Source organism: Bubalus bubalis, chromosome 2 (genome assembly GCF_019923935.1).
Source record: "Bubalus bubalis isolate 160015118507 breed Murrah chromosome 2, NDDB_SH_1, whole genome shotgun sequence".
In the NCBI taxonomy this organism is placed as follows: Eukaryota; Metazoa; Chordata; class Mammalia; order Artiodactyla; family Bovidae; genus Bubalus; species Bubalus bubalis.
Genome location: NC_059158.1, coordinates 99,332,071 through 99,358,660, shown reverse-complemented (window position 1 = coordinate 99,358,660; position 26,590 = coordinate 99,332,071). Strand labels below are relative to the sequence as shown.

The following is a 26,590-nucleotide window of genomic DNA, read 5'->3' as shown; positions in this document are numbered from 1 at the left end:
ACAGCATCTCTTGTAAAGAAGTTTCCACTCTGTTTCCCTAGTTATGAATTATTTGTGATATACCTGATAGTCTGTCTTGGCCCTCTGCTTCAGAACTGTTGGTACAGAACATTATACTATTTTTTCTTATTCTGGTAAGATGTTTTCTTTTTAAATTTTGTTATATTATGCATAACATACAATTTACCATTTTAACCTCTTTTAAGTGTCCAGTTTAGTGGCATTAAGCACATTCACAATATTTGCAACCATCACCATTTCCTGTTTCCAGAATTTCTAATTATTCCAAAGTGAAACTCCATACCCATTGAATACGAATGGCCCGTACCATACTCCCTCCTCCCAACCCATGTTAACCATTGTCCTACTTCCTGTCTCAATGAATTTGACAGCTCTAGGCACTTCATATGTGGAATGATACAAGTCCTTTTGTGACATGCTTGTTTCACTTAGCACAGTGTCCTCAAGATTCATTCGTGTTGTGGCATGTATCACAGTTCCCTTTCTTTTTATCAGGCAGAGTAATGTTCCATTGTATGCATACACCACATTTTGTTTATCCATTCATCCATAGATAGACATTGTATTACTTCTACCTTTTGGCTGTTGTGAACATGGGTGTTTAAACATCTGTTCAAGTTCCTGCTTTTAGTTGTTTTTTGGGTATATACACCCAGAAGTAGAATTGCTGGATCACATGGTAATTCTACTTTTAATTTTTTACGGAACAGCTATATTGTTTTCCATTGCAAGTGTACCATTTTGCATTCCCACTAACAGTGTGCAAGAATTTCAGTTTCTCACATCCTTGCTGACACTTCTTATTCTCTACTTTTGTTTTCTTTTTAATAGTCATCTGTTGTGTAATGATGTAAAATGGTATCTATTGAGATTTTTGATTTGCATTTCCTGAATGATTAGTGATGTTGAGCATCTTTTCATATGCTTCTTGGCCATTATGCATCTTCTTTGGAGCAATGCTATTCAAGTCCTTTGGCCTGTTTTTAAAAATTAGGTTGTTCGGCTTTTGTTGTTGTTGATTTGTAGGAATTCTGTATATATTCTGGATCTCAACCCCTTATCAGATATATGATTTCAGGTATTTCCTGTCATTCTGTGGGTTGCTCACTCTTTTGACAGTGTCCTTTCATACACAATGTTTTACATTTGATGAAGTTACATTATTTTTTGTTGCTGTTGTGGTTTGTTTTTTGGTGTCATATCCAAATCATTGCCAAATCCAGTGTCATGAACCTTTTCCCCTATGCTTTCTTCTAAGGTTTTATAGTTTTAACTTTTATATTCAGATTTTTTATCCTTTTGGAGTTAACTTTTATATATGACTTAAGGAAAGAGTCCAACTTCATTCTTGCATGTGGATATCCAGTTTTCACTTTGGTGAAGAGACTGTCCTTTCCCCATTGAATGGTCTTGACACGCTTGTCAAAAATTACTTGACCATATCATGTGAGGTTTTATTTCTAGGCTTTCTATTCTGTCTTATTGGTCTATATGTCTGCCTTTATGACAATACCACACTATTTTGATTAGCATAGCTTTGTAGTAAGTTTTGAAATCATTAAGTGTGAGACCTTCAACTTTGTTCTTTTTAAGGATTGTTTTGGCTATCCAGGGTCCCTTGACATTCCATATGAATTTTAGAATGGACTTTTCTATTTCTGTAAACAATATCATTGGGATTTTGATAGAGATTGTATTAAATCTGTTGGTAGTATGGACATCTTAACAATATTAAGTCTTTTAATCCAAGAATAAGGTTAGCTTTCCATTTACTTGTGTATTATTTAATTTCTTTTGGCAGCATTTCATAGTTTTTATTATTTGCCTTTCATTTTCTTGGTTACATTTATTCCTAAGTATCTTATTCTTTTTTCCTATTTTAAATGGAATTGTTAATTTCCTTTTTGGATTGTTCATTATCATAATATATAATGCAACTGATTTTTATGTATTGCTTTTGTATCCTGCCAAATTCATTAGTTCTAACATTTTTCTGGAAACTTTTAGGGGTTTTTTCCCCCACATAATCTGGTTAGATGGTTTGGAGAACGGATTACCAATGTGGGTTGAATAAGACAGTCACTGGGGTCCTTGTCTGCCTGGTGAACAAAGACCAAGATCCAAGAAGATTTTGATTTTTGTTACTTGGTTCTAATGAAGCATATTTCATGTCTGAGACTTTCTATGTTCCTAGCATGGGTTATAAAAGAAATGTATGCCTTAATCCTTCTTTCATAATGTCATAATTCTTCCTTAAGAAAGGTTGTGATGTCACTGGTAAGTCAAGGCCTGCACACATGAAGAAGATGGAATACATCAGGTACTAATCCTGGTGATCAAGGCTGAGGGACTTAAAGTCAGGCAGAGGCGGAAGCCTTGAGCTCTTCAAAGAGAGAGTCAGACTGGACAGTCAGACTGGAATGTTGGAGGACGGACACTTCAGGCAGAGCTTGAGAATCTGTTGTCTTAAGCCACTGACCTCAATTTTTAGATTAATTTCTCTGCCACGTGAAGGTATTTTAAATCTTTCATTTCTAGAATGAGCATTGTTTTTTGGAAGAAGTGGTCTCAGATAATTTTTTAAAATTGAAAGGACTTAAAAAAAATGGAGGTATTAGGCATGATTTGTTGTATTTTTGATTGAGAGGCTTACTACTAAATTTATGTGTTCTCTGTAGAGCAGTAAACTCTTTTCCTTTTCAGACATGAATGAACACAGCTCTAGAAGTCACAGTATCTTCCTGATTAATATTAAGCAAGAAAATGTAGAGACTGAAAAAAAACTCAGTGGGAAGCTTTATCTAGTTGATTTGGCTGGGAGTGAAAAGGTAATTGGTTCTTTATTTGTATTATCCACAGTTTCCCCCTGCAATTTGCTTCAGTGTGCAGTGGTATAATTTTTATGTCTTTCTAGTCCCTGGTTTTAAAGAGCTTTTAAAGTTTCTGATGTTGTGCCAAGATGTTATTAAATTTAACCTTCATTTCCCTGCTCTTTCTTTTCTGGTCCTGAAGTTCCCTATTCACGTCACAGGAGGTGCTTTGAATGTAAACCCTGATTTATGCCTAATAGACTCTGATGATGACACGAGGCGAGTGTTTGGTGTGAACTTAGCTTGGTGAAGGCAGCTGTTCAAAGGTGGGAGGGACGTGAACTTCTGAGGGCAGGAAAAATCTGTATTGTGACAGATTCAAATAGGCCAGGAAGGGGCTTTGCCATTGGAATGTGGCAGGCTTGCCTCTGCAGGTTTGTTTGCTGATAAAAGATCTGGAACGTGGGGCTCTCCCTGCCTTCTTGGCTTCTCTCTCCAGCAGGTGTGAACTGCCCCAGTCCTGCATGGGCAGCCTCACTCCCTTCAGGCTACAGGGCCTGAAGCCCATGTTTAGCCACAAACCCTGCCCTTTCTGTGATTTTGTCAGGATTTTCTTTCGGCATCTGGACCCTGTCAGTTCTCTTCCAGGCACACTCGGCCACACTCCAGATCCAATAGGCTTCCCAGCACCTGCCCCCTGCCCTCCCACCTCACCTCCCCAGCCCCGCTGGAAGCTTCTGTGGCCACACCCGAGCTGGGGGCACTGCCCGCCTTGGGTGACATCATAGAGCAAGTCTCTGCACACAATACCCTGTGGCCTACCTCATCGCTGATGTCATGCAGACTGTGTCCCCATCAGGGCCAGCCCTGAAGCTCGGTCAGTCTCCCGAACTGTGTCACTGATCCCCACTTACTGCTCCCACCACTGAGTTGCTGAACACCAAGTTATGGCCACTGTCATCCGTGTAAGTAATGGCTACTTGGGTTGTTCTCCTGTCTGCATTTGTACAGCCTGGAGCAGAAGATCATCTGGATAGTCCTAACTGGGACTTGAAAATTGTTCTGGCCCAGCTTGAAACTGTAATTAAGTAGACGCCCACCAGCACAGCAGTAGAGAGTAGCATTGCTCACCTCTAGACTGGCCATCAGCAGCCAGCATCTACTTTGCTGCCCCACCTGTCATATGGGTCCAGACAAAGCTCTTAGGGATCCTTTGCCTCATCCCGAGCTTGCCCTATTTCCCTTTAGAGAACAGAGATAAGTACTCAGGGCCTAAATGCAGTGGGAAAGTGCTTCATGCAGGCAGCTGAGAGTGGAGGCCTATACAGCGTTGGTGGTTATTGCTTATGATATTTATGAGGTGTTTTAAAGTTGTGGACCTACAAGTTGTTTCCTCTGCTCATAGCTGTGTTCCTTGCCCTAGATGTATGCGCATGAATGTGTCAAAGTGATCTAGTGGAACAGAGCTCTGGGGCTTAGTCCCATCTCCCCGAAATGTGTTCTTCTCTTGGGTGAGCAATTTGACATGCCCGGAGCTCAAATTTTTCTTGTCCGTAAAAGGAAGGTGCTTGTACTTGTCTTGCATATTTCATGGAGCCGAGATGCTCAAATGTGACAGCACCTTAAACACCATGAATAGACCGTTACTATTTGTGAGCCAGCAGCTCCGTGGTTTCTCCATCTGTAAGCAGGGGACCCACACACAATTTCTGGAGAAATACTTGAATTTTTCTTTGAAAAAACCCTCCCCTGCCCCCCGGACATGCATTTATCTCTGTCATTGGGAGTTCCTCCTTTATATGTAATTGAAATTCATCTTCGCACAGTTTAAAATCTTTTCCCCACTGTTCTTTCTTCAGAGAGCAGCCGCTCCCCCTGTGTCTTTGGTCCAGTCAGCAGAGCTATGAATCATGTTGAGTTCCTTTTTGTTTTTTCCCTAGCATCAGTGAACTGCTTTGTACCTGGAGCAAATGCTGTACATATGAAATTACCAGTAATAACAGAGCCGAGGAGGAATGGTGCATGGTTCTTCTAACTATGGAGAAAAAAGACAGATTCACTTATATACATTTTTTTGACTTTTCATGCCTTGTCAAGTATTTTTTTCCTTTGGCTGATTACTCCTTTTTTTCTTACTATGGGAATAAGTAGGGAAGGAACACAGAGTCTGGATAACCATCCCCAGCACCTCTTGACCTTTGCTTGAAGTTGGAGCTTGTAATGTCCATTCATTGTGGCCAGGACATCGTTTTCTCTTTGCGCATCCCCAGTGTGGGGATGGTTCAGTCTCACAAGACCCCAGCCTTTCTGTAGTGACAGTGCTTTTGGAGCCTGGCATCCCCAGACAGACGTCCCCTGGGAAGTATCTGCAGCTCTACACGCGAGGTGTCCCAGCCATTCCCCTAAAACCTAATTGAGAGGAAAATGACAACAGGAGAGAACCAATCCCCTGCCTTGGGCACCACGCGTCTGACTTACTCGTATTTTCCCCAGCACTCCGGGAGGGTTCACCTCGGCTCCTCCTGCACACGTGCTCTCTTGTGAGTTGGAGTTTTCTCCTCTGCACCTGTGCAGCTCACTGTTTCCTCTTCTCTCTGGTAGGTCAGCAAAACTGGTGCCGAGGGAGCTGTTCTCGATGAAGCTAAAAATATCAATAAGTCTTTGTCTGCTCTTGGAAACGTGATCTCTGCTTTGGCAGAAGGGACGGTAAGTGATTGTGTCCCCATCTATTAAATGATATCATGAGAAATTGCCTCTTGGGTCCGTGTACTCTCTTTGCCACACACCCCGGTGATTCATTTGTTTTTGTTTAGAAAGGGACAGGGGGAATCCTGGCTATGGACACTCTGCTTGCAGGGAAATCTAGCTCATTAAAGTGTGTGAGTGGTGATGCTAATTTCATATGACCCAGGTCCCACAATGGGCATGCTAAACTTTGGCAAGATGCAAAACCAGGCCATAGATTTTTATTTCACATGTTTCTAAGCCCAGTTCCCATCACTAACTTGCTGGTCTCTGTATTTTCTCTTTGAATTGGCTGTAGCAGACAGTATTTTTTCTTTTCCTAAATAGAAAACACACGTGCCATACCGGGATAGCAAGATGACTCGGATTCTTCAGGACTCTCTGGGTGGGAACTGTAGAACCACCATCGTCATTTGCTGCTCTCCCTCAGTCTTCAATGAAGCTGAGACCAAGTCAACGCTCATGTTTGGACAAAGGTGGGCATGACCTTCTTAATCTGTGCTCTGAGCTGGGTCTTAGGTGTTAGGGGTGAGTGGTGAGGTTCTTGGGTCAGAGAGGAAGCAGAGGGAAGGGGCAAGCAGCCTGTTAGTAATTTGCATCTAGCAGGTGACCTGTAAAACTTGAGGCATCATGTACTGAGGCTGAAAGAAAAATTATGTTTTAAAATAATAGGTATGAATACGTCTATCAAAGGTATGATGTTAAAAAAAATCCAAGCTTATTATAGATGTGATTGTTGGTAATTCAGTGGAATTTTAGTTTTGTTTTCATGGAATTAATTCTAACTCTCAGGTTCTTCATGGAATTAAGTCTGACTCTCAGGTTCATGGAATTAAACCTTAACTCTGAAGTTCAAGCATATTCAACTCAAGACTGGCAACTACCAGTTACAAGTGGTAGTACTACTACTACCAGTAACTACTTCAATATTTGGAATCCATTGCAAATTTGCTGATAGACTAAATATTAGACTGAATATTAAAGAGCAGGGAGAAGAAGTCCCAATGCTCATCCTGGAGGTAAGAAATACAGCTGTATGCTGAGGAAAGGGAAGGATGGCCTCATCTTCTCATCTTCAGAAATGTCTGAAGGACATCTCCTAGATGTCTAGGGAGCGTTACTAGGTAGGCAGCAGGGACAGCCAGTAATCCTCCAACAACATTCCCTGGTATGCGTTAGTTCATCCCTTCCTTTTTTTTTTGGCTCTGCTGGGTCTTCACTGCGGTGTACAGGCTTCTCTGGTTGTGTGAGCAGGCTTAGTTGTCCTGCGGCATGTGAGATCTTAGTTCCCCACCAGCGGTCGAACCTGTGTCCCCTGCATAGGAAGGAGGATTCTTAACCACTGGACCCCCAGGGAAGTCCCATCCCTTCCTTTCTTGACCTTCAGTCATGGTCTATCAGTCAGTGGTGTTGAGCTCCATCCTCCCTGCATGGCTGCCTGAAGTGCTAGTCCCTAGAGTGCTTGCGTCCTGTGGATGGGGGCGATTCTGAGCATCTTTCGTGCTCAGTGGGCTGAGCCCAGAGCTGAGGTTGGGAGATGCAGACTTACTGACATCATCCCCTTCACGCAACTGTGTTATCTTTGGACAAGTAACCAGTTCTCTTCAGGCTCTGCCTTATGCCCGGAGCACTCCCTTCTTCCAGGAGTGTGTGGTTATGCCTCAGAAGTAGTTTAAGATGCCTAGAGAAAAGACAGATGGTGGTGGGCATTCTGGATGGGAGATTGTTATGGCTTGTTGAAACCACATTAAACCCCAGTCATTTCCTGAAACCTCACAGAACATAGAATTAACCAGTTATGGCACCTGTGGGATGTCTAAATAAATAATAATCATGCTGAACTGTTGTAGAACTCGTATATCTTTTAAATTTGATTTGGGTCCTTTATTTCCTCTGAAATCACTTCCTTAATTAGCCAAATGCTTAGGTCAGTGGGTTTCAGAAGGATAATACCTTCTTTTCTTAAGGGTCACGGGATACCTATAAACCAGCATCTGCTTGTGAGAAGCATAGAATACTGTGGTGATCATCCTGCCTTCCCCATCTCTCTTGGTTTCTTAAAAAATTTTTTTGGTCACGTCATGCGGCATGTGGGATATTCGTTCCCCAACCAGGGTTGAATCTGGGCCTCCTGCACTGGAAGCATGGAGTCTTAACCACTGGGCCGCCAGGGAAGCCCCTCTCCTGGTTTCTTAAACTTAAGCTTTGACAGTTTCCTCTGAAGACATTTTGGAGGAAACCAGCCCTGGATGCATTTATAAAGGGAACATCTCTTAAAAAAAATATTCCCACCCATAAAGCAAAGATACTTTACATCTTTGCAACCCAGAGTCTTCCTGGGGCACAGGCTCTGTCTCAAGGCTGTTGTTGGTGGTGGGCATGTCTAGAGGAAGAGTTTTAGGTGTCAGTGAAAATGATGATTTACTTTCTTCTAATCTCAGTGAGGCCACCATAGCATCATCATTATCACTAGCACTTGTTTTAAGGAACTAGCATGTGCCAGACATGTCAGAATCCTCATGGAAATTGTGTCAGGCAGGTGCCCCTCCCCTTTGTACAGAGGATGGGATCAAGACCTAGGCTCCAAGCCATTAGGTCCTGCCCCTGAGGCCACAAAGCTGGTAAATTGTGAGATGTTGCTGGACTGAGACTGTATCACCTGACCCGCAGCCTCTCCCATGCGGGCTGCTTGATCAGGAATCTAGATGAGCATAGGCCTCTGGGGCTGGTTACTTCAGCTTTGAACCTCAGCTCTGCTCCTGACTTTTTTCTCCCTTTTCCTTCTCTTGGAACCTCAGTCTCTTTGCCTGTAGGAAAAAAATATAATAATATAATAACGCCTACTTCTGAAAATCATTGGGAGGATTAGATGAGTTGCTTCAGTTTTTACTCAGCACAAGGGCTGGCACGGAATATGGTGTCCCGTAATTGCAAGTTCCTTCTTTCCTCCGTCTTTGAACAGGCTTGGGAAAGTCACAGTCATGCATGGGGCTGGACCAAACGTGACATAAGGTACAGGATACAGCTGTAATGTAAGGATCAGGACTGAATGAAGCAGTAGAATTAGATTTCTGCAATGAATGATGAACGAAATCTGATAATCTGATAATTAAATGCTGATAATTTGGGATGCCAGGAAATAAATAGTAGGTCAATTATATTTTCAAATGAAATAGGTTGGTTTGTAATCTTTTGTCAGAGTTATCCGAATACTGGGCTGCATGAGGATAAGAATTAATTTATTACCACATCAGTGAGTGGCACCAACAAGCTCCTAGGACAACTGGGACACAGTAGGTGGTCAGTAGACAAATGTCATCAAACGAATGAGCAGACGAATCTAGTGCTTATTATGTAGGAATAAGAACACTGGGGTGGTTGCTGTACTATGACACCACTATGTCCAAAAATTGGTTGAGGTTTAGATCTGATTTGTTTTCCTGCTTATAATTAGAAATGTGTTCTGTTTGTTCCCTTTCCTCCATCTTCAAGTTAGTTAATGGATTCTTCAAGGGCATCTAACTTCTCTACGGGGCCAATACTTGCTTTATTGTTAAATACACACACTGAACCCAGTTACACAGCAGACATGAGTCTGAACCTCAGATTTGACATGGTACTGATAGCTAATGAGATTAAGCACTTTGAACTCAAAAAGGACTGCTGGGCACTCCCCAAATTCAGTGTAATGAGCATTCATTATGTTCTTGCTGCAGGGGTGGCCACACTTACGGGCAGCACGAAGTTCCCTAGTTATCACCACATGGTTCTTTCAAGAACACGAAGAAAGTCCGTGTTTGTTGTTAAGCCATACTGTATGGATATTCTGAATAAAACAGTAGTAGGTCCTTTGAAGCAGCAGAAACATGACAGTGTACAGAGGCCTGAGGGCAGCTTCCGAGTCTGCACTCTGCAGGATTCTAGATGAAGTCCTAGAATTTAAAGGAAAAGATTTCACTGTGTCTGTTTCTTGGTTTCCGTGATAGTGGCTCTTCTCTTGGGTCAGGCCTGTTGCTTTTTGTCCCCTGAATGCCCTGCATTGTGCTAGGAAAGTGGTAGAGCCATTTCCTGAGTTATCATAGAGCTTTCAATCTGGTTGAGGAGGCAATATGAATTTCCAGGCGATGGAGAGTCAAAGAGCTGTCCTCTGTCAGGAAGCTGAACACTTGCAGCTTTAAGGGCTGGGGACTCAAATTAGAGCAGTTTCATTGATTCTTCTTTTTCATTTGGCTTCTAGCGTTTCATTTTCTAGTCTTTAATTATTCTTCCAAAGTACTTTATAGCACCATTTGAAAAGGATGTTTTGAAGTTTTAGAAGTATAAACTCAAATCCCCCAATTATCTCGCAAGCCTGTTTAGTGTACCTTGATTTGGGGCAGTAATGAGGAAAAGGGGAGCCCCTGGGGGCAGACCAGTTTAGAAACAGCCTGAATCAGCACATCATTGACACCAAGTGTTTTGATTGATCCAGCATGAATAATTCAGAGGCTTTGTTTTATATGTTAAATGTGGAAGAAGAATGGATAGTTCAGGAAAAGTAATATTCTTTTTTCTTTTTCCGATACGCACTTTTGGGGGAAAAAACACAAAACTGCCATTCCATGCTCAGTTTGATGGTAGGTGGATTAGGCAGAGCCTGAGTGGTATATGTGCAACACGCATGTGTGCAGAGCTTGACTAGTTTCCAGCAGGACCAGAGCGAGAGCTTTGGCCAAGGGAGATGCTAGGCTACAGTTTTGACATACAATGGATTAAGACTCAAATTGGTTCCTGTTGGAGAGTTGCCCAAACACCCATAGGTTAATTTTTGCTCTTTGGAGGATGAAATGTTGTGGATAAGAGTTAATTTACCTGGATGCCAAATCCTCATCCACATCGGTCATTTCTTAATATTTCTTGGGAGACTAGAGTTTTTCAAAAGACCAAATTTAAAGCTCTTGGTTTCTGCTTCCCTACATCCCCCACTCACGAGGAGGGAAATGGCCTTACCGGGGAATGGGAAGGTGCTCTGTGGCAGGCACGTTTCCAGAAGAACGTTAGGTGTCTTACATGGGAACTAGGACCTAGAATAAAGTAGAAGGTGTGATGGTTTCATGTGTGAGCTTGATTAGGCTGTAGCAGCCCATTATTTAATCTAACACTGACCTGGGTGTTGTTATGAAAGTGTTTTGTAGATGTGGTTACCATCTAGCAGCAGTCGACTTTAAGTAAACACATTATCCTCCGTAATAGAGGTGTGTCCCATCCAGTCAGATGGAGGCTGTAAGAGCAAAAAATGAGGTTTTTTGGAGAAGAGGAAATTCTTCCTCAAGAATGCAGCAACAATTTCTGCATGAGTTTCCAGTGAGCCAATTTCTTTAAATAGATAGCTATACAGATGGATGGAAGGTATATCTTATGTATATATCAGATAGGGTATCTACTCATCCATCTGTCTATATATCTCTTCTGTTGGTTCTGTTTCTCTGGAGAACCCTAACTGATAGAAAGGGATGCTAGACTACCCTCTCCCAACCCACAGTGGGAGGATCTGTCTCTGTCACGTACACCAGTCACAGTGTGGAATCATACATTACAGATTTATTCTATACAGTGGAGGTCTGGGTTTGTCTAGAGCTCCTTGTCCAACTGCGAGAGGGAAGGAAAATGCTGAAAAACAAGAGGTAAGAAGGTACCAAGAGTAAACATCTTCCTGGCCTTTCCAGGGGAGGCCAAGGTAATTTGAAGAAACTCCAATAGTTTGTAGTTTCTGTATCATTTAGAAGTGATCTTGGCCGGAAAGATGAGTATAGGCAATTATCGAGGCATAGAGGTTTACTGTCTCTTAGTAGCTCTTATTTATTTCACAATCTGGAAATTCTTATCTGACTTGATTTCTTTACACATCAGTTTATTTTTCTTAACTTACTTATATTGAGTATAACATGCATACAGTAAAGTAAATATAAGTATGCAACTCAGTAAAAATTTAACAAATGTATATACACATGTATCTATCACCCCAGCATCTTAGAAACCTCTGTTTTACACCCTCCCAGACAGTACCCAACTCTCAGGGGTAGATTGCATTCTGACTCTGTCAACATAGATAACTATTTGCTGTCTTTGAACTGTTTACAAATAAAGACATACAGTATTGTTTTGTATCTGGCTTCTTTTATGCAACATGGTTATCTTTGAAGTTCACTACATTGTTAGATTATGAGCAGTTTATTTTTCATAGGTATATAGTATTTTGTTTTATCAATACAGTATGTATGTATGCATTCTATTGTTGATGGATATTTGGATTGTGTTCATCTTGGGGCTATTATAAATGAAGTTGCTATGACATTGATTGCCATGTCATTAGGTGAACATATGTCTTCATTTCTGTTGGTTATATACCTATGAGTATTTAGTTTTAATAGATAGTACCAAAGAGTTTTCCAAAATGATTGGAGTCATTGCACATCCTCACCAGCACTTAGCATTATCAGTTTAAAAAATGTTAACTGTTCTATTAGGTGTGTGAATATATCTTTTTGTTATTTTATTTCCTGAAGGCTAATGACATTTGACACAATTTTCTGGGTACAATTTATTGGCACTTCTTCTGTGAAGTTCCTATTCAAATCTTTACCTGGAGTTTTCACCAATTGTGTGCTTTTTTCTGATTGATTTATAGGGATTATTCTGGATAAGTCCTTTGTGAGATACATGGATTGTTTGTATCTTTTCCCACTTTGTAGTTTATGTTTTAACTCCTTTAATGGTGATTTTAATGAAGAGAGGTTTTTAATTTTAATGAAGTCAAGTTTATCTTTTCTTTCTGCTCTATTTAATAAATAAATCTTTATCTACCCTAAGGTCTTAAAGATATTCCCGTTTTCTTCTAGCAGCTTTGTTGTTTTACCTTTCACATTTATGCATGTGATTCATCCGCATAGAATTTTTTATATGTTACTGGGGGAGTCTGTAAATCACCAGACATTGAAAGGACCGTCCTTTCCCTCTGTGCTGGATGCACACCTTTGTTGTATATCAGATGGCTACTTGGCCGAGTGTCTGTGGATAATCTATTTTGTTTCTTTTCTAAAGTTTCTGGACTATTTAATCAGTTTTAATTACTGTGGCTTTATAATGCATTGATATTCCATCCTCTTTGTCCTTCAAAATTGTCCTTGCTATTGTTGGCCTTCTTTATTTCTATTATAAATCTTAGAATCAGGTTGTCAATTTCAATACATACATGCAAATCCGGAGAAGGCAATGGCAACCCACTCCAGTCCTCTTGCCTGGAAAATCCCATGGACAGAGGAGCCTGGTAGGTTGCAGTCCTTGGGGTCGCTAAGGGTTGGACACGACTGAGTGACTTCACTTTCACTTTTCACTTTTCACTTTCATGCATTGGAGAAGGAAATGGCAACCCACTCCAGTGTTCTTGCCTAGAGAATCCCAGGGATGGGGGAGTCTGGTGGGCTGCCGTCTATGGGGTTGCACAGAGTCGGACATGACTAAAGCGATTTAGCAGCAGCAGCAGCATGCAAATCTCCTGAGATTTTATTTCAGATTATTTTAAATCTGTAGAACACATTTGGGGATAATTAATATCTTTCTAATCAGTGCTGGCTGGTTTCTTCATCTTCTCCATTTAGTAGATGGAGAGGCATGATGGTCTGCCTCATCAATGACTGAATGGAGTCTGTTGAGGGCAGCAGCAGAAGACATATTATTCTCGGTTCCGGATGGGAGTTGGGCTGTGTGTCTTCCGTCTGCTCCTCTGCATTGTTTCTGTGCCATCTCTGCTCTGCTCTGCTCTGCACCCTGGGTCAGTGACCAGCTTGGACAACTACAATGGGCTCCTTTGCCTCTGGCTTCCAGTTAGGTTCCACCAATGGGAGAGGAACAGGCAGGACTCAGAAGGAGAGAACAGAGTGATGTCAGGGTATTAATTTCATGGCTCCTTCCATGAAGGGTCACTTCAGGTTGGCTGTGTTCCTAGACTAAAGGCTGTTAACAGCTTCGACAGGGCAGCATTTTTCTTTTAAGAGTTTAACAGTTTTTTAAATTTATTTTTTTAAATTGAAGCATAGCTGATGTGTGATATTGTCAATATATAAGTTAGAGGTGTACAATACAGTGATTCACAATTTTAAAAGGTTATATTCTTTTTGTAGTTATTATAAAATATTTGTTATATTCCCTGTGCTACACAATGTATCCTTGTAGCTTATTTATTGTATGCATGGTGGTTTGTCCCTCTTAATCCCCTACCCCTGCCTTGCCCTTCCCCCCTTCCCTCTCCCCACTGGTAACCACTTGTTTGGTCTCTGTATCTGCAAGTGTATACAGCTTTCCTCTTATAGTTCCCTTCCTCTGGGCCCCCTTCAGCCTGAGAGTGGTAACGGATCCCCCCATCACTATTGTGTGTATGTGTGTGTGTGTTAGTCGCTCAGTCGTGTCTGACACTTTGTGACCTCATGGACTATAGCCTGCCAGGCTTCTCTGCCCATAAAATTCTCCAGGCAAGAATACTGGAGTGGGTTGCCATTTCCTTCTCCAGGGGATCTTCCCGACCCAGGGATTGAACCTGTGTCTCCTGCATTGCAGGCAGATGCTTTACCATCTGAGCTACATCTGTTATCCCTTGTAATTTCCCATCACCCTTACCATACTTTTGTTAAACTCTACCCAATTTGAGAAGACTATTCCCTGCCAGGACTCTGATTACTGCAGAAGTGGGAGAAAAAGAGTTTTCTCAACAACTTAAGAGAACTTTGAGAATGAGTATCAGTTATACCAGTGATAACCTTGTTGGGTCCGCTCACAAAATTGTACTTCTGGCTAAACCTGCCAGATTACAGCATAAAGGCTCTATGCTTCTCCTTCTGGTATCATTGGAAATCATCAAGAGACTCTGTGGTATGATAAGTAAGATTAGTAGCATCAAAGTACATCCTTAAACGTCCATAAGCATTTCAGCCATAGGTTATTTTTCACTTTCTGACTTAACTCAGTTAAAATGGATGCTTCAGTTTTGTGCTTGTATCTGAGAAACATCCATGACACTGCCTGAGGGTGTTGGGGTGAGAGTGTCAACTTGGCACAGACTTTAAAGTAGCAATAAAGTTGCTACTATTTGAAAACAGAGTCGAAACACTTCTGGAGACAGCAGCCATAAGCTACAGTGAGTGAGGGAGACTTATACTAATTCTTGAGTCTTGCATAGAGATCATTTTAACTCTTCTTTTGACAGTTGGGTTATTTAATTGTCTGCTTTAGAAATTAATTTACAGAGTGACATCTGCTGCATTGGTGAGGATTGCTGAATTTCTTTTACTGAAATAGAAATCGTGTCCAAAATGTCATTTCATGACAACAGTGATTAACCCGAATCACACATCAGATAGTGCTGGCAAATGTGGCAGGACAAGAACTGGTGGGAGTTAAAAATGAAAAAGTCAGTAGCAAATAAAACAGGATAGCACATAAATGAAGTTTTTACTTCTTAAAAAGTATGTAATAAGTAGCGTCCTGCCATCATGAATTTGCTTTTCAATTGGACAAACCTTATGTGTTTATTTCTGTGCATATGTTGGTGAATCATGTATTTCATTTTCATTACTGACTGGAGCTGACATGGCCTTGATTTACTGTCCAGAGTTCCACTGGGGCATCACAGCCCGCTCTGGGCCATCTGGCCTAGGTGGTCACTCTTTATACCACAAGTGGCAAAATTGTGGTCATTAGACTTGTTTGTGTATCCTACACATCAGTTTGAAAAATTATATTGAACTGGGATATACAAAGAAAAATCTCAATTTCTGACTTTTCTTGAAAAAAAATGGGATGATCTCAGGAAAGTGGGCCCTCCGCTCCTTCTTGCTGACTGGACGGTGGGAGAGGATGTGCTCAGCTCGGACCGTGGTTTCACCTGGCCACCCTGAGTTGGTAAAGTGACCATCTGTCCCTGGAGGCATGTGTTGACAGGTGTTCAATACCGTAGGGATGGTGCTAAGGTACCAAATGTGAGTAAGAGAAAGAATTGATTTGTCTGTATGTATATTATTATGAGAAACTGTAAACTCTAAGGCCAGAGACCTTGTCTCGTTTATCTTGGTAAATCCCCAGTGTTTCATAGACGTTAATTGAATTGAAAGGAAGCTCTTCTTGGGCAGATGAATCTGAAAGTGGCATGCAAGATGCTTAAAGAGGATGCTGAATGTCTGAAAAAGCTAGGCTATGACCACAGGTGGGTTCTAAGAACATAGGCCAAAGTGGTAGCAGCGGGAATAGAAATGGTGGCAGAGGGAATAGAGAAAGACTCGAGACAGTTTAGATGAAAATCCCATTGGGTCTAGAGACAAGCAGGAGGAAAAGGAGAAAAGAAAAGGAAAAAGGTGAGTTTGGAGCCTTAGAAATAGTGGGGCCACTAAAGCAGCTGAGGGTGGTAGTAAAAGCTCTAGCATCCTTCCTGCTCCCTAAGTCCTAATCTTCTGGTGTGAAAGGAATTTGAAGTTTAATTATATTCATGATTTAGCAAATGCTAGCAACTCTGCTCAGAATTTTTCCCTTATGTTTTTCACACCAGGGCTAAGACCATCAAGAATACTGTCTCTGTGAACCTGGAACTGACAGCGGAAGAATGGAAGAAGAAATATGAAAAAGAGAAAGAGAAAAATAAGACTTTGAAGAATGTTATCCAGCATCTGGAGATGGAGCTAAACAGATGGAGAAATGGTAAGGAAGAAGGAGAGGAAGGAGGAGGTATGAGTGCGTGCTTTTTTCCCCCATGACTATTGATGTCCTGGGACACTTGGGAAAGAGTGGGTGATGGTGGAGCTTGGTCCGGCCTTTCAGCAAGCTGTGTGAACGAGCAGATGTTTTCCCTAGCACTGATCCCTGCCCCCACCCTGTCACTTGACCGACATACATTCCTAGTGTGGCCAAGTGACTGTTTGCAAGGTTGCCTTAATCTGCTTCCATTGAGATGTGCCTCTATCCATTACTGTAATTCACTCTCCGGTAGCCACATTTGAGGTGTAGAGGGTAGTGTTTGAGATTTTGGGGTTTTGATTGCTTTTGATTAGATGAAAAATGTCATTCTCTCCTCTGTGAGTTTTATAATTGATTTGGAGTTAAAAGTCACCTCTGGCAAATGTTTGCTTTTTTTTGGCTCAACTCTTCTTCATGCTCTGCTTCTTCAGAGCTAGAAATAGAGGATTCCTGAAGAAGCTCAGTCCTAAAATGGAGTCTCAAAGGCTTGTTTCGTGACTCATTTTTCTTTTTCCCTAAAGCATTCTCTTTGGTGTGTTCTCCTCAAAGAAAATATCTCAGAGAGCTGACGTGCAGTGGTGGGTGGACTATGGGTGAGGCGTTGGAGAAGGGTTTCCACGTGCAGACAGATCATTTCAGTGATTTTTGCTTTGTGTTGGAGGTTAGCATGCGCAAGTCCTTTTTCAATCCACACCCCCCCTTTTTTCCCCATGGAAACAAGGCAGCTTGGTGTGTGTAGTGGGAGATAGTGGATGGTTGGTGTTGGTATTTATTTCAGATGTTGCATCAGGTCTCAATCTTGGGTGACTGTGGGAGCCTGGCGGCCACTGTGAAAAATCCAAAAGTAACCTGCCTGCTTGGAAGTGCACAGTTAGCAGCAGATGTCTTATGATTATATGTTTGCCTCTGTTTTTGCTAGGAGGGGTGCGTGTCAATGAGCTACTGTTCAATTGAAGAACAATTACGTGGCCAACCAGGATTCAAGAGAGGTTCAAGAAATGACCTAGTAGCCTAAATAACACGATTCTTTTCTTTGGGGGCGATTTTCTAGCTGCACGTGTTTTGAAAGCTGCTAGAATAATTGAATAATTCAGCATCCGCGGCTGGTGGATGCCTTCTTGCAATTTGGCAGGGGTAGGAGAGTGGGGAGGGGTGCTTGGAAAGGTGTGGAGCGTCCTATGAAATTTTGTTCTATTTCTGCGATCCACTTGGGTCATTTCTCTGCTGGACACCTGGAACATTCAATGAAACCTTTTGGCAAAAGAGGGGCACTGGCCTTAGAAACATCATGGTGTGGGCAACTAACCTTGTTCTTTTCTTTCCTGTCCTTCGCCAAGCACCAACCAGCCCTGCAGTTTTCCATCCCTCAGTCACTGTCTTCTTGGGTCTGCCCACTGCCCTTTTTGCCTGGCTGATGCTTATCTTTTTATCTCTTTTGGGTACTCTCTCCTGCTCTTGAACTAGTCACTTGGCCTCATTTTAACTGTTGCCTCATTTCATCCACTTTGCAAATCTACTCAGAAATCTACTGTTTTTCACATCCTGTGAGGTGAGATTCTACCTAAGCCCTTAACTTACATAATTCGGGAAAACTAACGTGGTTTCTGACACATGATAGATTTTCATAATTGTATGTTAAGTAAACCTGTGTTAAAGGCAGTGCCGGGGATTAAAGGGTGAGCAGTCAGCCATGGTCTCTGCCCTCACAGAGCTTACAGGCTGGTGAAGGAGATAGTCTCCAAGCACGATCAATACATGTATCAAGAAGGGAGAGGATAAGGTGCTGAGAGTTATTACAGAAGAAGGCCCTGAGCTTGACTCAAGTCAGCAAAGTTTTCCTTCAGTAAGTTCCAAGAGAAACAGAGCAGTTTGTTGAGCAAAATAGGAGGTGCAGGTGGAAATGGGGGTGGGGTAGGAGAGCCAGGCTTACATGCCCTGAGGGGCGGGAGCATGAAGGCCAGGGTGGAGAGCTGGGGTGGGCCAGCTCCGAACTGCGATGCGCAAGAGCAGCAGACTAGTCTGGGCAGTACTCATTCAGGATTCTGGTCATTATCTCAGAAGCAGTGAAAAGCCATTCAAGGATATCGGATGATGAGATTTGCCTTTTCGAAGACCCATTGGTTGTGTTGGAGGGTGGACTGGAGGGCCTGGGAAGAGCGCTGGGACCTGGGGTGGCCCTCCAGGCCTGAGACTTAGTTGTTGAATTGAGAGACAGGGTGGTGGAAAGGGAGAGAGATGGGCAGACCAGAAAGGTATTTAGGAGGTGAAACCAGCCAGGCTTGGTGAGGCTGGTGGCTGTAGGGAGAGACAGCGTCAAGGTTTCTGGCTTGCTGAGTTGGATGGAGGACAGAGCCACTCACTGAGACAAGAAATGAGGGAGGAGAATTGGAAATGAGACGTGGGAGATGACGAGGGGAGTTTGAGGGGAGTCTGTGGAATATCCAGGTGAAAATGCCAGATAAGAAGTTAGGTCTGAGTGTCTGGAGCCCTGGGGAGCTACTTGAGTGACAAAGAAAAATATGTGGGTTGTGGATTTTTTTAAATTTATGGCTAGCATAATTTTTATGTACATTAAATGTGAGGCATTTTTAAAGTCTTTATTGAATTTTCTACAGTATTGTTTCAGTTTTATGTTTTGATTTTTTGGCTGTAAGGCATGGGGGGAATCTTACCTCCCTGACCAGGGATCGAGCCCACAACCTCTGAGTTGCAAGGCAAAGTTTTAACCACTGGACTGCCAGGGAAGTCCCTGGGAGTCATGGATCTTTAGGACGTAATTGAAGGTATAGGTAGGGATGAGGTCCTCTCTGGACTCTGAAGAGAGGAGAGGGAAGAGGAGAGGGAGGGTCTTGAGAGACCCCTCCATTCATCCCCATGTTAACGTGTAATCACTGAGTGATTAAGAGAAGGGAGCTTTCTGGAGTTCTGTCCTGCAAGCTCACATTTTAAAGGATTTTTTTTTTTTTCTGGAAGCGAAAGTTTTCAAATATAGAGAGCCTACTGAAGTGGTATAAAACTTTCAGACAGGAAGTTAGGCAGGTGGAGGCATGGTGAGGTGGTCCTTTGACTGGGTGTGAGTGAAGGATTATTTTAAGGATTAACTGCTCATCCAACAAAAATCCAGAGGCTTTCTGTTCTGTTTGGAAACCATGTGTCTCTTTTAGGCAGGATATGAGACTTGCCCAAGCTGACTCCACAGGGTGCTTGACTCCCGAGTTCGTTCTCTTTCTGTTGTGGGTGTAGTCTGCACGCTGCCCTTGTAGTTTGTGTTTAGGCTGAGGAGATGAGTGTGAAAAGAAGGGACTGGAATTTCCTCCAATGTGTCCTGTGCATTCTGATTCCTCATGGTCACGAGGGCACGGCTGGGTGGTGGTAACTAGAGAGCTGGAATTTTGAAGGTTCGATCCCTAGATTTGGGCTTCCTTGGTGGCTCAGAGGTTAAAGTGTCTGCCTGGAATGTGGGAGACCAGGGTTCGATCCCTGGGTCGGGAAGATCCCCTGGAGAAGGAAAATGGCAACCCCCTCCAGTACTCTTGCCTGGAGAATCCCATGGAGGGAGGAGCCTGTAGGCTACAGTCCATGGGGCTGCAAAGAGTCGGACACAACTGAGCAACTTCACTTCACTCCCTAGATTAGGAAGATCCCCTGAAGAAGGAAATAGCAACCCACCCTGTATACCTGCCTGGAAAATCCCACAGACAGAGGAGCCTGGCAAGTACAGCCCATGGGGTCACAAAGAGTCAGACATGAATCAAGTGATTTAGCACACACATGGAGAGGGGTGGGAAAGGTAAAAGAATATGATGTCTCAGAGGCCAGTCTGGTCCAGGCAGACTGTAAATAAGTGAAGGGAGGTACATCTGATACAGTTGCTGCAGGAGAGAGCATTTCCTGCCCAAAGTCATTCAAAAGCTGTGAAATACTCTTTTAAATGCTGGTAGTCTGGTCCCTACCCTACCCCACCCCACCTATATGCTCCTAGCTTAATGGGCTACTTCAGATGCGAGCCTTGTCGTTTTCTCCTCTGGGTGTAATAGAATATTGATCCTCAGCATATTGACCTGTGACTCATAATGCATGTACTACACCAAGCCTTAATTCATTTCTGCCACTGCCATTCCAGCATGTGGCCCCAAGTGCCTGGGGGCTTAAGGTGGGAGGCACACCTTGTTTTTATAAATTAGGAGTGGGGAGAACCACCCACTCTGCTGGCTCCATTCCCCACTGGTCCAATGAGGGTTCTGAAGATAAAAACAAAAAGAGAAAGCGGAAACTGTATTCTGTATCTTGTAATAATCCATAATGGAAAAGAATCTGAAAGGAGTAGATATATATGTGTAACTGAATCACTTTGCTATATACCTGAAACTAACACAATGTTGTAAACTAACTATGCTCCAATTAAAAAAGAAAAAGCTATGAGAGACTCATAGAACTAAAAGAACAGCTGAGGACCCGGGCTTCTGAGGGGCCACACCTCGAGTGAATCCTCTCTGGATGTGTTTTTGTCTTTGTCATGTATATTGGAGACCCAGAGCCCCAGGAGAGAAGGAGGAGATTGTGCTGGGTGGTGTGCTTGGGCTGGGGAAGGACAGGGCACCGTAATGTGTTGTCTGACCACAGCTGCACTCTTTCAGGAATGGGGGGTAATTCTTCACAATGCAGTCAAGGTGCTGTTATGAGAATGGGTGTTGAGTGGCTAAAAAACAACGCATGTCCACCATAATGTACTAGTGACATCTTGTGGGCTGAAATCCACGGGCAGACTCTCTTCAAATCTGGAGGCTCTGTTGGCAACTTTTAGCCTCATGGAAATGCATTCAGCCTACATGCTTAAGGACAGATAGAGGGAGTGGGCAGCTGTCAGAAATAGGATCTTTCTTTTTTTCCCCTACTCTGTTGCTTGTTGATCATATGTATGGAAAAGACTCAAACCATCCTGTAAAGGAGTTGAATTCAGCTTCCAGTCCACTACTGCCTGCCCCCCACTCCCATCCCTGGTCCCTGCTCAATCCACCAAGAAGACTCTGGACAGGAGGATGGGGAAGGAAGGCCGAGGGCCCAGGGCCATGATGCTAGAGGAAAGTTGAGCCCATTGTTTCCTGTTGTTGCTAGGTCAGCCTTTACCCATGCCCTCTTCTCTGGTACGTCTTTGAATTTTGACCTTTAAAGAAATGACAGCTTAAGTCAGAGAAGGATTCCTGCAAATCTGAGTGTCAGAAGTGCAGGGAAATAATCTGATGATATGGTGCATCTACAGTGTCTCTTGCATAATTAAATATAATAATAATGAACAGAGTGGATATAGTCATGCAAAGAAATTATTTCATCACAGGCTGAGAAGGTGTGGAAAAATCAGCAATCTCTAAAGCAGATTGGCTCTCCAGATTTAAAACCTACCAGGACAGTGGCCTTGGTTCTCTAAGAAGCTAAATCTGTAACCTTGAGGCTGGTGGGTGCTTTGTGGAACTGTGCGGGCTCTGTAGTTGGAACACAGTTTGCTCTTGGGGCATTAAATATTTAGAAGATGTGCCCCTCCTTGGATTTCTGATTATTGTAGAAGCTCAGCAGTTAGTATTTCATTTGAGAGACCTAATTTGTTAGGCTCTCTTCCTTCTTTCGAGAGACAACCAAATACTTGTAGAAATGCTGACTGCTAGGAGAATCGTGTGGCCTGTGTAAGAAAAATGTAAAGCAGATGCTGACTCCTGGGTAACCCGTTTATTAGAAAATTACTGTAGAAGGGATGAGAGAATGTCTTAAGCTTCTTACAGTATTTTGAGCAGCTAGGGTAAGAGATGCTACGTGTGTGCAAAATAATCCCATCAAGAAATGAGTTGCTTTTTTTTTTAAACCTTCCATTTATATAATGACATCTTGTATCCTGCTGCTGTCACCCTTCTGGCAACTGAAAAGATTTCCTTTTTCGTTTCTTTGATATAGAAATTACCTGCCATTAGGTCTGCCACTGGGCCTGTTTAATTGGTATTAAAAGAAAGTACCTCCTTTGCCAGATCTGATCTGGTTTCTGGCGGAAGCTGTGAGTGACCAGCCAATCTATGCCCTGGAGTTGCAGAGAGAAGGCAATTACCTTACTATATTCTCCGGAGGCTTTAGGGGCTTGACTTATGAAAAGGATAACTAGCTTGTTGCTACTTCATGTGTGAAATTTTAATGAATTACTGGCAGTCTAATGGTTTTTATTCTTTTTTATTTTATTTTTTTTAACAAAAACCCAAAAAGCCTGTTTTAGAATTTTTTAACTAATAGTGCTAACAAGAATTTTTGATTAATCTGTCATTCTTACTTATTGCAATTGATGGATTTCTATTTTTTGTGGAAATGTTATTTATGCCCTCTGGGGGTTTTGATTTTATAATTAAAATGCTCTGTAAACCTTATAGGTGTGCTCCAACTGAACACTCCTGTGTACACGCAAATCTCTTTAGTCCTTAAAGGTAATTACATCTGACAATAGGAAATGCCAGAATGCTTATGTAAAGAAGGAAATCTTTTCTTGAGGTGGGGGTTGGGGGGAACCTTTCATTCTAAAAAATAAGATGCTTTACAATATTACATGCCCTTTCTCTATGGACAGCAAGTATAAATCCTCAAGGGATAAACTAAGAGAAATTTGCTTTTCACATAAAGGAGAGTAAAAATAAAAATAGATACTGATCTTCGTTTGTGGTCCTTTCCCCTTCTCCTACCGCCAGATTTCAGGGCATGATTTCTCCAGGATTTGTTTGCAGCTGTCTTCCACGTTATGATTGGTTGTTCTGTAATCACCTGGTGGGGGCTTCTCTGGACACCCGGTCCACTGCAGTGCAGGGAATATTCTCCATTAATGCTGTGAGATTGCCATGGAGACAGATTGCCTGGTGTCGGGTCCTGCCGAGGGTTGGGAATTTACAATCCCCAGACGTGTTTGTGAGCTGGACGGTGTAGTTACCAGGGACGCTTCTGGAAGTCATTTTCTGGGTCCTTTGAAGGGCAGCAGTGTTTGGGAAAACTGGCTCTTGATTCCTCCCTGGGCAGAAGCTGTACTCTCCCCAGCAGATACCTGCTGCTTTTGTTGCTGCGTGTTGCTGCTTTGTTCTTCTCAGCCTGAAAGACTGCTGCAAAAAATAATCTTGACTGCCTGACCTTTAGAATAAAAACTGGGATGGGCTCGCTGTTCAGATGTAGCTTTGTGGGGGACATGTTGACGCTTTGATTGAGAGAGTTGTTCAAGGGAAACCAGAAGGCCTGGTATAGGTTTCAAATATTGTTTTCATAATAAAAATAAACCCAAAAGTCACTCTCATTGTTATACTGTATTTTATTTTGGGAACTGAGCTCTAACCACTAAAGGTATTGTCAGGACCCCAGAGACACTAATCTCAGAATAAGTAAAAATAATTTTATGTACAAAACCTAAAATGTTGACACTTGGTCAGGGAGTGGAGGGGATAAGAAATGGATTTTTGTGTTTTTACACACACTGTTTTAATTAATCTTTAGAACAATACTGTATTCAAAGCACTGGCATTTCCTTGCCTTTACAAAAACAAAGCAAGAAGTTAAGTGGGAGATGGCTTGTGATTAGCTGAATCTGTGGAAGGTGCAGGTGGCTGAGTGTCCCACTATGGCCCTGACCATATTTATGTAGCATCTGTTGGTCACTTCAGGTGCCTCTCAGAGCAGTGTTGGCTGGCTCGTTGAACCTTTCTAATCTGGAACAACCGTGGTTATACTTTGTGATGCTACAATTTTTCAGCACAAGAAGAGGGCAGCTTTAGGGGTAGTCAAGCCTGTGGCTTTGGTTACAGCAGGTCACCCACTGCTAGGTTGTGGGGTTCATCCCTGACTCCTCCTTCCACCAAACAAATGGAAATATGCACTGGATAACTCCTTGGAAACAAAAAAAGTGAAAGTCATTCAGTTGTGTCTGACTCTTTGTGACTCTATGGACTGTAGCCCACCAGGATCCCTTGTTCATGAAATTCTCCAGCCAAGAATATTGGAGTGGGTAGCTATTCCCTTCTCTGGGGGATCTTCCTGACCCAGGGATGGAAGCTGAGTCCCCTGCATTGCAGGCAGATTCTTTACCATCTAAGCCACCTGGCAAGCCCCAGGCAACTCCTTAGCTGACCCCAGTCTCACAATATCACTGCCTCTCTGGGCATTTGGAACCAAAGAACACAGGGTTTCGGATGTCTCTTTCAGATGTTTTTATATCATTTCTCTGGACTTGGGCTGAACTGGCCTGTGGATAGTATGACTATATTTTGCCTGCTTTCTGGTCCAGTGCAATTAAGAATTTCCTCTTTATTAAGATTTAACTGGAAGATCAATTCATACTGCTCTGGATTGCCCTGTTCATAAATTTCAGAAGCTAGAACCGAAAAATTAGATGTACAGTCATGATCCAAGTGGGAGAAGGACATTTACAAAGTGTTAATGGTGAAATTCTCTAACAAGGAACAGAATTGGGAGGTAGAGGTGAAAGAGAGCTTTCAAATTTTAGTATATACTCTATGGTTAGAAAAAGACACATATATATTTTTATAATTTTATATTTATAATGTTTTAAACAAACAGAAAAACAAAACTTGGGAACTAAATAGAACACGGTACAGCTTTTATAGCCCATGGACTTAGCAGGCTGTAGAGAATATAGGTGCTTTAATTGGATGAAATCCAGTCTGCACACTAAGGTTGCTGATGGATGCTTTAAACCAAGAATTGGAACTGAATGAAATATTGATTTGGTTCAGGTTCAGTTCAAAGGCTACTCTGATATTCTGGTTTTGTTTCAGGTCAATAATTTTAGAAAAGGGCTTAGGTACAGTACAGTCTGATTGAGCTTTGGAAGAAAAAACAGTTGGCTCAGTTTTATATTCAGCAAAGTAATAATTATTCCAGGTTTTGCTTCAAGTTGCTGCTTCAGATGGAACTGTGATATCAAGGTGAAATCATTGAGTGTTGATTTTGGTTGACGTGGAGGCCTGTGGTACCATTTGGTGATTATCGAGTGAGATAATGGAGTCTTAAGCAATAAAGCTAACCCATCACAAAGTGCTTGGTTTGTATTGAGATAAATGTACACAGTCAGTGTTCAGGGGTGTTTCTCGAGAGGTGATGTATACTGTTCATGAAGCCATGGATTAGGAGTTAAGTTCTGTCGTTTGTCTTTGGGTGTCTTTTGTTGCTTTTTCTTTGAGAAATTCCCTCTGGCTCCGGACAGTTTTCCTGGGGAATTTCCACAGAATGCATTTTACAGGCTGAGAACCGGGTGAGGCCTGGAATGGTGCAGACGCTCACTGATTGTAGCAAATTGAGTGTGAAGCTGATGGTAAACATTGTGATGGAAAAGTATGTTTGGTTTTGGTTTGCTTTCCAAGTAGATATTTAAGAGAGACAGTTGAGCTGAATGGTTTCCATAGATCCTTTTTTTCAGTCTGTCTTTGCGAGTTGGTTTTCTTGTTGGGGATAGCCCTCGGCCAGTTTAAGAACTTCCCCTTTTCCCTCAATTTGCATGGTCACATTTGGTACTGTTTCCTTCGAAGGCGCCAACAATGCTCCTCTGCAGACTGAGAAGCAGGGAGGAGTCTGCATGATATTCTCGGTGGGCTGCTTTTTCTTTCCTGGGACTACCTGATATCACAGGAAATTATTCTATTTGAACTCTCCAGTCTGCCAATTAATTCTGACTTCCTGGGGGAGAAAGTGGTAGTGGAAGAGTGTGTGTGTGTGTGTGTGTGTGTGTGTGTAATGTCAGTCAGAGTTCCTGGGTCCTGGGGCCACCCCAACTTCCTCCTTCAGAGTCAGGGATTCTCAAAGCGTGAATATTTGGGCCCTACAGTGTTCTGTTAACAATGGTGAATTTGTTCCTTGATTTGGCTGTTGCTGTTAATGAAACAGTAACCTAATTAATTGTAATTAGAGTGCCTCAGAGGTCTGCTTCCCTTTGAATCCATCACCAAAGAGAACATGATTCTTGTAAAGCCCCAGCATATTCCTCAACAAAAGAAAAATGTTTGCAAAAAATTCTGGGTATCGCTGAAAGGTTGGATTAAGTTGAGAGCTTGTGTGGTTGATGGAGCCAGTTTACATCAGGAGCAAGGGGGTGTTACATAATCTTCCTCTTTATACTCGTTTTAGTCAATTAACTATGACCTTTCTCGTCAAACAGGAAGAGGACAGACTATTAACTTTAAACAGCTCCTCATTGTGTCCTTTGTGTCTTTTTCGTGGAGTGACTGTTTTTGTAA

General features: G+C 42.4%; 1 protein-coding gene across 2 annotated transcripts in view; it reads left to right on the top strand.

Moving 5' to 3' along the window:
• Positions 1–26,590, top strand: part of KIF5C (kinesin family member 5C) — a 159,461-nt gene that overhangs the window by 77,172 nt on the left and 55,699 nt on the right. For both annotated transcript variants that reach the window (XM_006054098.4, XM_025276628.2), the window contains exons 8-11: positions 2,725–2,849; positions 5,433–5,537; positions 5,904–6,052; positions 16,150–16,298. In XM_006054098.4, the coding sequence (XP_006054160.1) occupies positions 2,725–2,849; positions 5,433–5,537; positions 5,904–6,052; positions 16,150–16,298 (528 nt within the window). The remainder of the gene's footprint in view (positions 1–2,724; positions 2,850–5,432; positions 5,538–5,903; positions 6,053–16,149; positions 16,299–26,590) is intronic.